At 47.2% G+C, this 15,107-nt stretch overlaps 6 protein-coding genes across 9 annotated transcripts; 2 read left to right on the forward strand and 4 right to left on the reverse strand.

Moving 5' to 3' along the window:
* Nucleotides 1-20: 20 nt before the first annotated feature.
* E1B28_007346 (uncharacterized protein) lies at nt 21-3,006 on the reverse strand. 3 transcript variants are annotated; one of them, XM_043152074.1, is made up of 8 exons: nt 2,873-3,006; nt 2,641-2,828; nt 1,208-2,588; nt 1,063-1,156; nt 603-1,013; nt 331-554; nt 200-280; nt 21-147 (listed from the first exon to the last, which is right to left on the reverse strand). In XM_043152074.1, the coding sequence occupies exons 1-8, from the start codon at nt 2,942-2,944 to the stop codon at nt 127-129; spliced, it is 2,472 nt and encodes an 823-aa protein (XP_043010159.1). In that variant the 5' UTR covers nt 2,945-3,006; the 3' UTR covers nt 21-126. The 3 variants fall into 3 exon arrangements, with proteins under 3 accessions (XP_043010159.1, XP_043010158.1, XP_043010160.1); XM_043152073.1 differs by having other exon boundaries at nt 21-280; nt 331-1,013; XM_043152075.1 differs by having other exon boundaries at nt 331-1,013; nt 2,641-3,006.
* A 59-nt stretch (nt 3,007-3,065) lies between these two features.
* E1B28_007347 (uncharacterized protein) lies at nt 3,066-5,155 on the reverse strand. Its single transcript, XM_043152076.1, has 9 exons — nt 4,883-5,155; nt 4,718-4,828; nt 4,583-4,659; nt 4,420-4,513; nt 4,216-4,369; nt 4,042-4,165; nt 3,775-3,987; nt 3,618-3,725; nt 3,066-3,563 (listed from the first exon to the last, which is right to left on the reverse strand). Exons 1-9 carry the CDS (start codon nt 5,081-5,083, stop codon nt 3,131-3,133), a joined length of 1,515 nt encoding a protein of 504 aa, XP_043010161.1. The 5' UTR covers nt 5,084-5,155; the 3' UTR covers nt 3,066-3,130.
* A 67-nt stretch (nt 5,156-5,222) lies between these two features.
* On the forward strand, nt 5,223-7,297 carry E1B28_007348 (uncharacterized protein; the record flags this gene model as incomplete). The annotated part of the gene is made up of 8 exons (XM_043152077.1): nt 5,223-5,625; nt 5,681-5,852; nt 5,908-5,991; nt 6,045-6,569; nt 6,632-6,661; nt 6,718-6,929; nt 6,982-7,209; nt 7,258-7,297. The coding sequence occupies exons 1-8, from the start codon at nt 5,441-5,443 to the stop codon at nt 7,295-7,297; spliced, it is 1,476 nt and encodes a 491-aa protein (XP_043010162.1). The 5' UTR covers nt 5,223-5,440.
* A 367-nt stretch (nt 7,298-7,664) lies between these two features.
* Nucleotides 7,665-9,321, forward strand: E1B28_007349 (uncharacterized protein; the record flags this gene model as incomplete). Its single annotated transcript, XM_043152078.1, has 9 exons — nt 7,665-7,903; nt 7,971-8,031; nt 8,100-8,169; nt 8,225-8,344; nt 8,405-8,561; nt 8,624-8,879; nt 8,943-8,999; nt 9,050-9,115; nt 9,172-9,321. The coding sequence occupies 9 exons, from the start codon at nt 7,665-7,667 to the stop codon at nt 9,319-9,321; spliced, it is 1,176 nt and encodes a 391-aa protein (XP_043010163.1).
* Nucleotides 9,322-9,644: 323 nt separating this feature from the next.
* On the reverse strand, nt 9,645-11,183 carry E1B28_007350 (uncharacterized protein). Of its 2 annotated transcripts, XM_043152079.1 has the most exons (4): nt 10,719-11,183; nt 10,450-10,653; nt 10,275-10,393; nt 9,645-10,212 (listed from the first exon to the last, which is right to left on the reverse strand). In XM_043152079.1, the coding sequence occupies exons 1-4, from the start codon at nt 11,146-11,148 to the stop codon at nt 10,096-10,098; spliced, it is 870 nt and encodes a 289-aa protein (XP_043010164.1). In that variant the 5' UTR covers nt 11,149-11,183; the 3' UTR covers nt 9,645-10,095. The 2 variants fall into 2 exon arrangements, with proteins under 2 accessions (XP_043010164.1, XP_043010165.1); XM_043152080.1 differs by having other exon boundaries at nt 9,645-10,393.
* A 2,562-nt stretch (nt 11,184-13,745) lies between these two features.
* On the reverse strand, nt 13,746-15,058 carry E1B28_007351 (uncharacterized protein). The gene is made up of 4 exons (XM_043160755.1): nt 14,305-15,058; nt 14,137-14,239; nt 14,015-14,083; nt 13,746-13,956 (listed from the first exon to the last, which is right to left on the reverse strand). Exons 1-4 carry the CDS (start codon nt 14,956-14,958, stop codon nt 13,820-13,822), a joined length of 963 nt encoding a protein of 320 aa, XP_043010166.1. The 5' UTR covers nt 14,959-15,058; the 3' UTR covers nt 13,746-13,819.
* Nucleotides 15,059-15,107: the final 49 nt, after the last annotated feature.

Genomic DNA, 15,107 nt, shown 5'->3' on the forward strand with positions numbered 1-15,107 from the left:
TGATACAGAAGGTACTAGTAGCTGCAATGCGACATGTTTTCAACAGGATAATTATATACAGATACAGATTCGATAGCGGAAAAAACCAGTCAAAGGAAAGCAGCGATATATAAAGGCAATAAAACACTAAATAATGCCATCACGAACCTATTGGAATATAGTGACCAAAATGAGGTTTTAGAGAAGAAGAAAGGCATGCCTTTTGCATGAATCCTGACACTCTCCCGATGTCCAAGAGCGAACCCTCCGTTTCTACAGCGACGACCAAATTGTCCAGCATCTGAGGAACGAAATTTAGTTGATCAGATTTACTTGAGAACGAAAACTTACGCCTTCAACTTTATCGACCGGCACACCTGTACACAAACTCACTATGCGCCGGCACATATACTCTTTCTCTGCGCTCGCCCCTCTCAGGCCTCTTAACCTCTCCTCCATGAGCTCTTCCATCCTTGCCTGCCACATTATGATTCTCCGTAATCTGATGAGACTCTCAGCAGTATTCGTGGTGGGTATAGGCGGGTCAGGATCCACGTTAAACGATGGCAAAGCTGCTATGTCAGACATATCAGTGCCACCACCGACTAATGTTGACGAGGTACCTCGATAACGGAATGCAGGCGATACACCTAAGGGAACTATGGGTGGTAAAGCCTCTTCATCCTCTTCTCCTGAAGCGTCAGCATCCATATCAACATCGCCACCTTTATTTCTTTCTTCATTTCTCTCGCCTTCTGATAGTTTCCCTACTCGAGGAATAATCTTCGCACCGCTCCTACCAGTCCAATCCCACATATCCTCTTCGTCTGCTGCTTTCTCCAGGTTATTAATTCGCTGACCCAATAGTTCTAACTCTGCACATTTGGACTGCCACGACTGAATTTGTTTCCTTTGTTCTGATAATTCACGCGTTGCGGCTCGTAAATGCGCCTGCGTCACATCCAAGGCGTCCTGTTTAATTTTTATTTCACTCTGGAACTCTCCCGACAGGCCTTGAATCATTGCAGTCATATCTAAGATATTGGTGAGCAAAAGGCCCACAGGAAGTGAAGAGACAATTACCAGCGATGACATCTTGAGATTTTTGAACAGGTGCCGGAGGTGCAGATCGTAACATTGATGCGATGTCCTCAGCTTTCGGTCCGCCTCCCAACTCCTGAAGATTGTCAGCGCCAGGACCAAGAAATAAACATGAACTACAACTAACCTCGCTTTCTACTCCGAAGTCACCAGGTCTTAAACCCAGTTTATTCATCAAAGTTCTGTTGGCCCCGACGTCGAGTAATAACCGGACCATTGACCGATTGCCAACTCTTGCTGCGATGTTGAGTGCCGTGTCCCCGTGTTCATCCTGTAAATCTACTATACACCCGAAGTCCCCGTCCATCTTGTTGGCAATCCACATGAAGATTTGATCCAAGTAATACCGAGCTGATACTGCACGACCTTTTACGCCAGCTAAGGAAAGAATGTGGTGCAGTACACTCTTGCGTGATGTATCCACCGTGAGGATCGACCGTGACAGACCAATGTCAAGTAGGTCAGGGAGTGATTGGGCAGAGAAAGAGTGGGTGGAGAGTATGGTGCGTATCAGAGGCGTTTCGCCTAAATGATTCCCTCGATGTACGTCAGCACCCTCTGCAAGGAGCGCTTTTACGGTGTCCTTTCGAGACAAGGATGTTGCTAGGTGAAGGGCCGTATGACCTTGGTCATCAAGAATCGTATCGACATCAAATGCAGGAGTTCCAGAGGGTGGGGTAGATTGTATTGCAGATAAAGGTGCAATCTCGCGTAAGAGTGTCAGAACTGTTGGGGAGTCATCGCTCTGACATATGTTCGAGATAACTGTAGTTCGCCGGCTATCTTTCAAGGGAACAGTCGGGTCCAGGTTGCGAGGGAAGGAGGGTTTGGTGGCAAAACGTGGAACACGCGAACATTCGTTCGATGGTGTCACAGGAGTCTGTTTCCCACTAGCGACACTGGTTGGACAATCGGACGCGATAGGTGGGGCTGGATGCTCCGCACTTGGAGGTGTAGGGTCCTTACGCAAACGTTTCGTCGGTGATTGGCCCTCCTCGCTCATTCCGTTAGCTTGTGGGCCAACAGAAGCAGCTCTGGAATCAATTGCCGTTTGTGTGTCTGGTATTGTAGTGACGGAATCATTGTCCCCGTCCGAGCGATGCCTCTTGAGAGAGTGTGATGGTGGCGGTGTTTGTGAGGCGGCCAAGAAGGGAGACTGTGGTTGGTGATAAGGTAGGGCCGGTGAGGCACTTTGTCCTGTCCTAGCAGGTACTCCAGCGGCTGAAGTGGAGGGGGTAAATAGGCCTTGTGCTCGACCTTGATTCAGGAGACGAAGAGCTGAACCGGGCATGATTGGCGGAGGAGCGAGCATCCCTGGCATTCCCGCATTCCCTAAAGAGGAATAGGAAGAGGAAGCTGATAACGGACGTGGAGATGAAGCAATGTTAGGGGTAGAGACTGGCAACGCAGCTAATGAGCTCGTGCTTGGTGTGAAGTCAAATAGCGGGGCCAGCAACGGCAGAACTCCATACCGCTGGGCAATGTCACGACCCCGTTCCAATGGAATCCTAGTCGAGGTTTAAGAAGTGATTAGCGAGAGGAAATCTTTAAATTCCTTACCAAGTTCCCTGATATTTCCCGTAGCCACCTTGAACAATCTCGTGTTTCCCTGGTAGTATTTCTTTCTCTAATATTTTCGTTCGCCTTCCTTTATCCACCCCAGCGACCTTGAGTATCTGAGTCGCGTTCACATACGAATCGCCGCGTCTACGCATAACTGCTATGCCTCTGATCATGCATTCGTAGACCTGCCAAATGTCAGTGAGCAATAAATAGAAGGCTGGCGGAATACCTGAACAGAGGAGTAAACAGCATTATAGATCTTGACCGGAGGTTGATTTGGTATTGGTCTCCCGGACTGCATGGCTGTGGTTGGCAAAGTCTATGGGCAGTGGGCACTCGACGCGATTTCACCGCGACAAGGCGTCACGCGTGTGTCGGACTTCCAACTTATCCCGAGCGCGTTTTACTAGTTCGTAGTAAACACTCGTTAGAATTTTTCATTAACTGTTACGCTCTTATTTTGTTCAGTGGAATATAACTAACAATCCTATTGTACATCCTCAGGTGCGAAAAGTTGGAAATTCCGATTGTAAGTTCCACTGGCGATCATATTGCCATCGCTGGCGATATCCACAGACATCACCTTGCCAGCATCAGTGGACAAGGTTCGCAACAGATGCCAATCGTCTGCACTCCAAATCTTCACCAGTCCATCGTAGCCTGCTGAAGCGAAGAACAGTCCCGACTTGTAGGCCCTTTCTTCGTGTTCCGTGGGTGTGGGATGGGCGTTGTCTACATCCAACATCTCAGTGTCCCCGTTTACCATATTCTGTGCTTTCTCCATGAAAGGGTCATCCGCCCTAAAAAACCGTATGTCGGAAACGTTCGAAAGATGCGCCGGTATTGTATAGAGAGATTTTAGTAATCGCATGTCCCATATCCGGATTGTATCGTCTCCAGCACCAGTGGCAATTTGGTATCTGTGTAATGTCGGTATTGATAAAATACCACGTTCATCACCTTGTTCGACTTACCCGTTGGGAGAAAATCCAATGGCATATATTGCTTGTACATGTCCATCTAGAACCATGGCAGTTCGCCCTGTTCGAAGATCCCAAACTCGTCCAATGGCGTCAAGCCCACTACAACGATCGTTAATTAAGCAAAACAGGTGTGAACTTGAAGACGTACCCGGAGGCGATCAAAGCACCGTCATCTTGGAATTCTACCGAATAAACTTCCTTTGAGTGTCCTTCTTGAAGCAGCAACTCTGTTGAAGTAGTAACGTCCCACAGGCGCCAAGTAGTATCGAAACTGGCACTTGCAAGATAATCCCCTGATGGATGAAAGGCAACACGGCATACACGATCTTGGTGCCCTTTCAAGACAGATAAAGGTGATTCACTACTCAAATTTTGATCATTACACTTGCGGATATGTGGGACAACGGTCGATTACCTGTTAAGAGACCATAAATTCACATTGCCTTCGCCCGCTCCGCTTGCTAGGTTTACAAGGTCTTGACCTTGTGATAATGTTGCTTGAGGATGCCATGCCACACCACCAACACGATCGCTATGTCCTGATTGTGTACCTCAGATGCAACATTCTAAGAGGAAAGACTTAGCTCACCTCGTAAGGTTCGCAGAGGCGTACAGGCGGGTACATTCCATAGCTTCACTGTTCCGGACCAGGACCCCGTGGCTAAAATTTGATTATTTGGGGCAAAGCGCACTTGAGATATCGGCCTGTCGTCGCCAATTTGTGAACCAAGGTTGGCAAATTTCTGCGAAGGACGTCACATACAGAATAAGGCCACACTATGACGAAACGCACTTTCACTTCTGTAAACACTTTCTTCCGTATGTCAACAATGCGACCTAATTCCATTGTACTGCCTAGTCGCTGTCGAGCGATCCGCTTTTGAGCTCTGTCACAAAGCATAACAGGAAGGGTAGTAAGCACCTTGTCTATGTTTTATACGCTAATGAGAATTGACCTAGGAAGGGAGTACTCTGCGATCTTCCGTCTAACTTCGAGTAGCTCCATCGAACCGGGAGAATAGAATTCCTCCTCCTGTAAGAGATAAGGACATTCAAAACGAGACTGTTAGACGCCAGAAAGTAAAACCAACCTCTTCCTCGCTCTCATCCGAAGACTCTTCCTCGACATTGGCTGAGTAATCACCCCGCGCTGCATTGATTTGTGAAAGCACATAAATCAAACGATCTCGACGGTCTGCCGCCTATAAGAGAGAAGTTATTCAAATAGCCATCGCCACAGTGTGCAAGATCCGCACCCTTTCACCAAAAAGAGTGATAGGTTCTCCAATCTCCCTCAGTCTAGCCTTGACACGATTATCGTCCGTTGGTACTGCCAGAGTACGCGCTTTTTTTTTCCGCTCCAGCTCCTCCAAGATGACTTTGTTCTCCAGCCTCGCTCTTTCGGAGCCAAGATAGTTCCCGTCGTCCATAAGGGTGTCATACGTTAGCTCAGCCATGTTGGAAGGTGGTTGTCGGTGGCCGCGAAAGCGCAGTGATCAAATAATGCGACGTTTTAATTCAGAATCGCCAAAAGTGTAATTTAGCACGTGTGATGGTCTGTGACGTCCTGACACTTCGTGACATACTTCCGGGAGTGACTTTCCATATTTACGCCATCTATCCAGCTGTTGGCAGTCGTGAGGGTAATGTTTCGTTAACTCACTCGTTCCGCACTTCCACATTTTTCATTTACGGCCTTTTCTTTTCTGTGACTCCCTTTCGATTTCTTCTTCTTTCTCTCCCATCTTGATTTGCTCTTCCACCTTTGTGGCCCTTGAATAGATTCCTCAGCGGTGGTTTCAAGGTCAATCAACATGAACAGTCAAAGCCTAGCACCGAGTTCAGCTTCAGAGAAGCAGCGTCCAGACGACTATGTGTATTTTGAGAGGACAACGGCTGCATTTACATCTGATGCTATAGCTCGCTCAACAGCTGCGAAGTTGAAACTTGTCTCCTACTACAAAATGGCGGTAGATTCTGCTATCGAGAGGAATGCTAGGTGAACGATTTATTAGTGAGATGACTATCGATCAGATGGTACTAACAGCTTCTAGACGCATTGAATTGGAGACAAAATTGTCTCAGACGTTACAGGCAGATGCAAAGGAGCGCGAGATACGCAAGTACTCTAAGATGGAATCACAACATTTACGATTACGACGAACCAAGATCAAGTTAACGGACTTCAAAACGGTGAAAGTCATAGGAAAGGGTGCTTTTGGTGAAGTGAGTACCCATATCGTTTGGCTGTGACTCGATTTTCTTATGTTCATGAGTTCAGGTTCGTTTGGTTCAGAAGGTGGACACCGGAAAAGTATATGCGATGAAGAGTTTGCAAAAGGCTGAGATGCTGAAGAGGGATCAGGTGAGCTTGATATTGCATTCTTCATCTCTCCTGTCTGACTACCGTCCTCATAGCTTGCTCATGTTCGTGCTGAACGAGACGTACTTGCAGAGTCGACGTCCCCCTGGGTGGTGCAACTGTTCTATTCTTTTCAGGACCCTCTATACCTTTATCTCATCATGGAGTTCCTACCTGGAGGAGACTTGATGACCATGCTAATGAAGTACGACGTCTTTTCGGAGGATGTTACACGTTTCTATATGGCTGAATGTATACTCGCCATTGAAGCTGTCCATAACCTCGGCTATATCCATCGGTGTGTTGTGATACCTCTGTCGGCACCCTTACTTACAGGGCATCGGCCCTCCAGTGACATTAAACCCGATAACGTACTCATCGATAAGAACGGTCATCTCAAACTATCTGACTTTGGCCTATCCACGGGTCTGCACAAGGTTTCGGACGGAGAGTACTATAAGAAATTCTTGGAGCAAGAGAAGGCCAGTAACCCTGCTCGGAATAGCGTTCAAGTCAATCCGATCAATCTTACTATGAGCCGGGAACAAATCGCCACTTGGAAGGCTAACCGACGAAAACTGGTTCGTACTACCTTATTTTGCCACGTGTGAATTTTGACCCCTTAGTGACTACTGCTAAACAGGCTTATTCGACTGTGGGCACACCTGATTATGTTCGTGGATTTTAGGGAATTTGATCCAAACAAATGCTGATAACTGATCTGATCAGATTGCTCCAGAAGTGTTTCTCATGAAGGGCTACGGCAAAGAATGCGACTGGTGGTCACTCGGGGCGATCTTTTTCGAGTGTCTAGTTGGCTACGCTCCATTCTGCTCCGAGAACCCTGGTGATACATACAAGAAAATCATTGATTGGCCGAACTATCTATACTTCCCGGAGGAAGTTTACATCTCTCGAGAGGGCGAAGACCTGATTAAAAGGTTTGGTTTTGCTACAATTCCTGGACCTCATGGGCTCACATTTTGACTGTAGCGTGATGACATGGGCTGAAAACCGTCTCACCGTGAATCAGATCAAATCCCATCCATTTTTCTATGGTGCAGATTGGTCTACTCTTAGACAAATTGAACCGCCGTTCGTGCCGCACCTCAAGTCCATGACCGATACGTCCTATTTTCCGACTGACGACTTTGGTAACATTCCAGACCAAATGGAGCAGGTCGAAGGAGTAAGCGCGGAGAAGGATCTGGCTTTCTTAGGGTATATTATTTCTTCCCTCATTCGGCTCTTATTAACTACCGGCACTAGGTTCACCTTCAAACGTTTCACAGGGCCCAGAGATTCTTGAACATCTTAGCGTTTCCCTTTCGTCATTCCACTTTTCAGCGGCTCTATACTATCAGATCATCTACCTGTATTAGAAGACGGTATCGCAAAACGGGGATCGTACTAGAAAATATTCACCTTATTCTAGGCCCTCGCGGTTGGGCAATACCTTGGCCGTTTGGATATGATTCTCTTGTTCCCTATCACGTTCCCATCCATGCCATAAGTATAGGATTAAGAATCGCACGGGCCGTTTACGTTAGCTGCCACTTTAGAGTTTCTTCTCGACTGACCGTGTGATCTACTGTACACACCATCGCGGCCCGCTAACAAGAAACCTATAAAAGAGAAACCAGGAATCAAATCAAAACTAACATCATTAGTTCCAAATGTCTTCCACCACTACGACGTTACTACCAGTCGTAGGCAACCCTGCCACGTACGACCCTCGCATCGTCCTCGATCATCCTGAATTCAGAATCCTGTCGTCAGGAGAAACACCAGCCAAGACTGTGAACATTGCTGCTTTCTATAACCCAGCTCATGAAATACATCTCGTAGAAAAGCCTCGTCCCAAACCCGGTCCAGGACAAGTTCTTGTGCACGTCAAAGCTACTGGAATTTGCGGGTAAAGACGATCTCAACACGATGGAGCGCTATGCTGTTGCTAATAGGGTTTACGTTCGGGATCTCAGGAGCGACGTGCATTTCTGGAAACATGGTCAGATCGGGCCGACGATGGTTGTCAGAGATGAGGTGTGTTTCCGCTACAATGATCTATTCGTGCTCTATACCAGAATGAAACGAACGGCGTATTTTATAAGTGTGGATCTGGTCATGAAAGTGCAGGAGAAGTTGTTGAAGTCGGGGAGGGAGTGACTCTATGGAAAGTCGGTGGGTAACAATATTGTGCACATCATACTTACAGTCACTAATCCCGCTGTCACAGGTGATCGTGTTGCACTTGAGAATGGCGTTCCATGCTCTCTTCCATCTTGCGACCCATGTCGCTTAGGGCACTATAACGGTTGCCCAGATTCAGTCTTTTTCTCAACCCCTCCGTACCACGGTGAGATCGAAATGTTTCTACGGCGACCTACCAGCCAATATAATTAACCTTCCTCGGCAGGTACTCTAACGAGGTGGCACGTTCACCCTGCTCAATGGCTTCACCGTCTACCCGATAACGTCTCCTTCGAGGAGGGATCCCTTTGCGAGCCTTTGGCAGTAGCGCTGGCGGGAATCGAGCGTTCTGGACTGCGTCTTGGCGATCCTACTCTAATTTGGTTCGTTTCGCTTCCGAACCCTTTCGTCTTTGACCTCCTAACTAATCGCCGATATCCGATAGTGGCGCCGGACCGATTGGCTTGGTTGCTTTACTTAGCGCAAGAGCTGCAGGAGCAGAGCCCATCGTGATTACCGACCTTGTCCAAAGTCGCCTTGACTTCGCAAAGAAGCTGGTTCCAGGCGTACGAACTGTACTCATCGATCGCAACATAACACCTCAAGAGCAAGCCGAAAGCATTAAACAGGTTGCAGATGGTGCGGTGAAGGTCGTCCTTGAATGCACCGGCTTCGAGAGCAGCATTCACACTGGAATTTATGTCAGTATCTTTCCGCAGAAAGACAAAGATGATATGAACTAATTATGTCTTGAATGGTTCTAGTCGACACGCTTTAGTGGAAAAGTGTTTATCATTGGTGTTGGCAAGAGCGAACAAACTGTAAGACTAGTACGCCTGATGTATTCCTGTGTTTCTACTTATTCCGTTAGTTCCCATTCATGCACTTGAGTGCAAACGAGATCGATGTCAGCTTCCAGTTCCGATACGCCAACCAGGTACACGAATGCAACTTCATTTCATCCAATTTGTGTTAATGGTCCGCCCTTTATAGTACCCAAAAGCTATTCGCCTCATAGCTGGAGGCCTCATCGATGTCAAACCCCTCGTTACTCATCGATTCACTCTGGAAGACGCTGTAGCTGCATTCCATGTCGCAGCCGATCCTTCGCAGGGTGCCATCAAAGTTCAAATTCAGGATTAAAGCTGTATTCAAATCAACCGCTTTATTATGGACTGTGAAAGGGGTTATTATTATTATGTTTTATCATTGGTCGCGTAGCATGGAGCTGCACGAAGATTGTTAGATGTGATATGGATGAATACGAGGTGACTGCTCATGCTAAGCCTGCGCCTTCCTGGATAACTGCCAGTCACTAGTTTATTGAACCAAATACTAACTCTTGTTGTCCTCACCATAACATGATCAGTTCGAAGGCCGGGCGAAACGTTCCAGTGCTTCTTGTACTCTATCACCAAACATAAATCGCTTTGCAATCGCGAAATTTGTCTGCGTCACCGGCTGGCCAGAAAGGACGGTGACATTTTGATTTTCCAGCTGTCAAGATTCATCCGCATCGCGCTGGAGTAACGGTCGTGCGCGTAGAGCTTTGGACGGTGTGCACTAGCCTCCGGAAAGATATTAATGTTTTGGCCTCACCATTGATGCGTATGGTATAAACTTGTAAGACCCGTCCTAGGAGCGCCCACTGGCAACGATGCCCGTCTGAAGTTTACTAGGTGAGATGGCGGATGTCAAAATGATCCTACAAACGAATACATCCGGTACGTATACATAGGACACGTAGATTGATCCTGTACTTCGCCGCAGCACTTTTCCTCCAACGGCCTTTAGGGCGATATTGACAGGACATGGCCCAGTCTTGAGCTACATATCTTCGGGGCAACGGCAACCCTGGCCTATTCGAGGTAGCTCAACCTCCACTTGCAAATTCTATTTCGTGGTGTTGACGTTTTGTCATTCCAGTCCCAAACGCTCGCGCTCTTTGCGTTCACGCTCACGTCTCAAGAGCTCATTCTCTGCATCGGTAATAGCTTCGTCCCAAGCTACAAATAAATCTGACAAAGCGTCGACCTAGAGTGGAAGTGTTTTTGAATATGTTGAGTTACCGAACAGAGAAAATTTCCAAGACTCGCATAAACTGCTTGGGACTCGATAACCCCTGAGATCCGTTTCTCCAGAGCTTCCATACGTTGAGCATCTTCTGCGTAAGTTTTCAGTAGGTTATCCACACGCGGAAGTAGCGGGATGTGGTCTACACGCAAGTTTAGAACGTGAAAGGAGTAGGGGGGGGGAGGGGGTGAAACACACCCGCAAGCTTTCCTGCACCTGTAACGCCCTTTGCTTCCAAAGCTTCAATTTCACGCATATCTCTATCGGCGGAACGAATGTCGTTCTCCAATTCCTTCATATACGTTTCGAAATCGGAAGGGGACATGTTATCGTATGTCGGCCCATCAGAAGTTAGTCCAGAGAGGGCAAACGAAGGTGTGAGGAACTGTGCATGTTGGTCGTCTTTGATGATATTTTCGGAGATCTCGATCAGTTGAGATATAGAGGTAGTGGTAGATTCAGCGTACATTGGCTGATGAATCGTTTCAACCCATCGTTCCCTTCGATTATCCCGTTCAATGCTTTCTGAAGCTCGTTTGCAGACCGAATTAAGGATTCTCCTTGCTTCACTTCCGCTAGCCTCCTCCCTGCCGAAGTCGCATTTGCGTTAACGCCCATGACAAGGGCCTCTAGCCATCTAATTCGTAACTCCAGCCCCAATTCCGGCTCAATATCAGCCCTTGGAATGAGACCAGCTCGCATCGGAAGGACTGAAGGAGCGTCTTCCTCAGGAGGAGGGGCTGATGCTGGATGTTGAGATACAGATGTTGGGGAAGGCATGTTGGAGAGTACACCGAACATTGTCGCGCTTGCAGGTGGAGAAGATGGTGGAGTTGAGCCAGAGAATACTCGTATACGTTTTGAATCTCCAAGGAAAACACTGCCAATGTTCGCCATCTCCTTCGTGTGGCGGTCAAGGTCAAAGACTGCGCGCTTACGGTGTCCAACTACAGTTATGGTCACTGGTAATTACTATAGGAGCCTCTACTGTATTCTTCACATCCACATGTGCATGTAGCTTCAGAGAATCGTTTACAGTCGTTCTCAAAAACCTTGCGGCGCGTCATTCGCGCGTGCGAAAAATTAAAAGAAGTCGAAAAAAGTCGAAAAAAGCCTGTAAACTATTTTAACTCACTCTACGTCTCAATTCTCGTTTTTTTTCTGCTGGAATCGCGCAAGAATCCTGAGTACCAGGATATATGGCCAAAAAGAAGCCAAAGAAACAAAAAAACGCCGTTGTAACCGAGCAAGGTAGTGACGGCGGTGTGGATGGGCCCAACGATAGTTCAGCTTTGAGAAGTGGTTCTACCCACGGTGACTGTCATTGTTTCAATATAGATTGACATTCTCATTCATTCTGTTGACTCTACAGTGGATGGTGGCCAGGAAAAGCTGTTCATACGACTGACTATTCCACAGAGGAACAGCGCGGTAACCACGAGCCCCTCGGAAACACCAAAGAACAGTCCTTCTGAATTGGGAAATCAGATTCAGATTGACAACGAGGAGAACCAAGGTGTCGAGGAAGAACGAGATAGACATGTCTTTGGTGAAGAGGAGTCAGAAAATACGTTTGACTTCGAGTCACCTCCTACCCCAGGTTGGCAACAGGATATGAAGGATAGAGGCTACGGATATGACATCGAGCAGCTGGAAGGGAAATTAACGGACCTAGATGTAACTGATGAAGGCTCAGAATGGGGAGGAATTGAGGACTACACACTCTCGTCGAGTCCTCTGAGGTTTTCACCAATGAAATCGTCGACGAAACGCAAAGTCCTCCGAGAACGGTCAGATTCTGATGAACACGGATCACCAACACCATCCAAACGTGCAATTGTCACAATGACAAGCGAAGATTCTGAGGGATCCGTTAATGTATGTCCTGGTTTAGTTTGATACCGCACAAGCTAACATAAATTCACGGTCACGCTAGCCCAAGAAGTCAATACGGCAACTCAAGAAGGGACCTCACAGGCCACTCACTGACTCGGAGCTTGAGATGGAAGACGAAGCAAGTACTCCTAAGGTGGTAAGTTCGCAATTGAGTTCTTTGATATGCCGTCGGTCCTGATTTTGGTTTTGGCTTCGATAAGGTCCAATCCAAGCAACGCAAACGTATTGGACGTCCGCCAAAGTTACCTCCGCCGCAACCCAACTATATTAGCATCCAATTCTGGATTGTAGTTCTCCTCCTCCCGAAACCAGTTGTAGAGCCTGCTGGTGCTCGTCGGAAGGGTAGAGGTTCTGGTTCTGCAGCTCAGGCAAAAGGGCCGGAAACGAAGATGCTTGGGCCTTCTAATTTGTCGGATAAGATGAGCTGGGAAGACTTGCTTGACGAGCTGGTAAAGGAGACCAAAACAGACCGTGCGCGGATCGAGAAGGTGGTTCCAACTATGAAATGGTGCCAGTCAACGCCTGCCGGCGCTCGTGGGAAATCAGAACTACCTCTTCACAACCAACGCTCCTTTGAAACCTTGATCTTGTGGATACAAGCCAATTCGCAGAAGAAGGCCAGCAGTCTCCCCATTTGGATCAGTATCAATCAGCCCCCAAGTATTACAGAAACGGAAAATGACACCTTCGTAGGTTAAGCATATCTCGTAAAAATCCACAACTACTTACAGCTTGTAATGCTTACAGAGCTGGAATGCCGACACTCGCACAGAACAAAAGGATCTGTGGGCTTCAAACCCTGTTCATGACAAACTAGAGACTCTCCTCGGGAAAAAGGTATGTTCATGTCTGCGGTATCTCTACCCTTGCTCAGGGCCGTAATCCACAGATTGCCATTGACGACACCTTACAACCATACAAAGATGAAATTTTCAACAAGTATCCGATGGACACCTGTGCACAGCATCCGGGAATACGATGCTTTGTGTATGTACCGAAAAACTGGCATTTTCATCTTGATGACAACCGAGCAGGTGTCTGGGGGTACGAGATTGTGAGTCATCAAAATTCTTTTCATTTACTAGTTAAGTATTGATGTCTGTATGTCCTAGTTGCGAGGTAACACTGACTTTAATGTCCCGCCTCTCGAAAACAAGTTCTTCAAACCGGACCAGGTTATAAAGGAGCCTCGCCACAATCAAGTTTATACTCCCCCACCGCCACCTGCATATAATGTACCAGCTCCTACCACTCCGCATCTACAGCCTTATCCTGGATATCCTAGTATTTGGCCACCACCGCAACCTTTCAACCAATTCCCATATACTCCCCCATACCCCTTCCCGACAACGCCCATCAATGCAGCTGTACATCCTCCAGTAGCTAACCCTCGGAGCAGGAGTCCCGATATTCCAGCCATAGGGGACCTTTTCACTTGGCTGAAGAACGACATCAGGGTCAATCCTCCAGAGGTGTTTTTGACGGCCTTAGAGACCCTCCATTTCCAGGTTGGTGATGATGTATCAGTTTTATCCGCACAGTATGTTAAGGAAGTTACGGGTTTGGAGGAACTGGAGTGGGCAAGATTCACAAAAGCTTATATCAGGTACCTCAAAAGATTTGAGAATTGAACGATAGGTTGTGATCAATGATTGAAGTATATATACAGCTACTACAGGTATCCGCTATCTCTAAACCATCCGGGGGCATTCCCTGCGTGAACAGCTATCATACAGGCTTCATATAACACTTGCTTTGGAAACGGATGGTTGTCAAGCTCACGCCAGTGTCGGCGAAGGTGATATTTCACTGTATTAATCTGTCAGTTAGCAATCTTCGAACAGAGCAAGAAAACTCGGGTTCATACCACAACTAAAGCTTTCTTCAATGGGATTGAAATCAGGCGAGTATGGTGGTAAGAATATGAGAATAGATCCTAAAAGCTCTGTCAGCCACAAAGTGAACATAGAATGATAAAGCAGATGGTACCATTTGCTTCAATGGCTTGTCGGATGGCCTGACCCTTGTGTATGTTACAATTGTCCATGATGAGGACACTACATGGTTGGGGGAAAGGATTCATGACATTAACCTAGTAGAGAGTCGCCGAGTAGTATTAGGCTCCAGGAGGAAGAGGATGTTGAATAACAAACACACCAGGTCACTAATCACATAATCATACATTTCTTCGCTGTCCACTGAATCCTCCACAACTCGTACGGCTATGTATCCGCTCAATGCTAATGCAGCAAGGATGCTGTAACGATCCCCTCGTTTGAAACTCATGATCTCTTCTGGAGTTTCCCCACGTTGTGCTCGCCCATACCGCCGTGCAATTGTTCGGCCATCCTTCGAAGATTCGTCAACGAATACCATCTGTTCGGCTGTATAGTTTTGAATGATATGGTCCAACCATGAGGTGCGAAGGGCTTCATCACGCTGCGAGGCGATTTTTCTGATTAGTTTTCGGTGGAGTCCAAGTTCGACAAGGTTTCTTTGGATTGTGGGGATTGAAATTGACTGGCCGTGCATGATTGCCAGGTAGCCCATAATTTCGTCGAGGAAAATTGAAGGTGTCTCGCGCACCAGCTGATCCAACTCAATGGAAACAGCAGTTCCGAGAATTCTTGGACGTCCTTGAGGTAGTACGGGTGATCTGACAGACCCATATTCCTCTTCATTACGTCTCCATCGCCGTACGCTGTCGTCTGAAACACCTAGAGCATCCAACACGGCGTCAAGACCCCAGCCTTCTTCTAATAGGTACAAAGCACGTTTCTTCATATCTGTGCTGACGTGACGGTAGACCATGTCATTTACGAGGGTTTGCAAGTGGAAAGGGCGTGTATTATAGAGTGGAAGAGAGCTACAATGAATTTACAGAGTTTTCGGCCTTTCTTTGACTTTTTTTGACTTTTTTTAATTTTTCGCACGCGCGAATGACGCGCCGCAAGGTTTTT

Source organism: Marasmius oreades, chromosome 4, assembly GCF_018924745.1.
Source record: "Marasmius oreades isolate 03SP1 chromosome 4, whole genome shotgun sequence".
Taxonomy (NCBI): Eukaryota; Fungi; Basidiomycota; class Agaricomycetes; order Agaricales; family Marasmiaceae; genus Marasmius; species Marasmius oreades.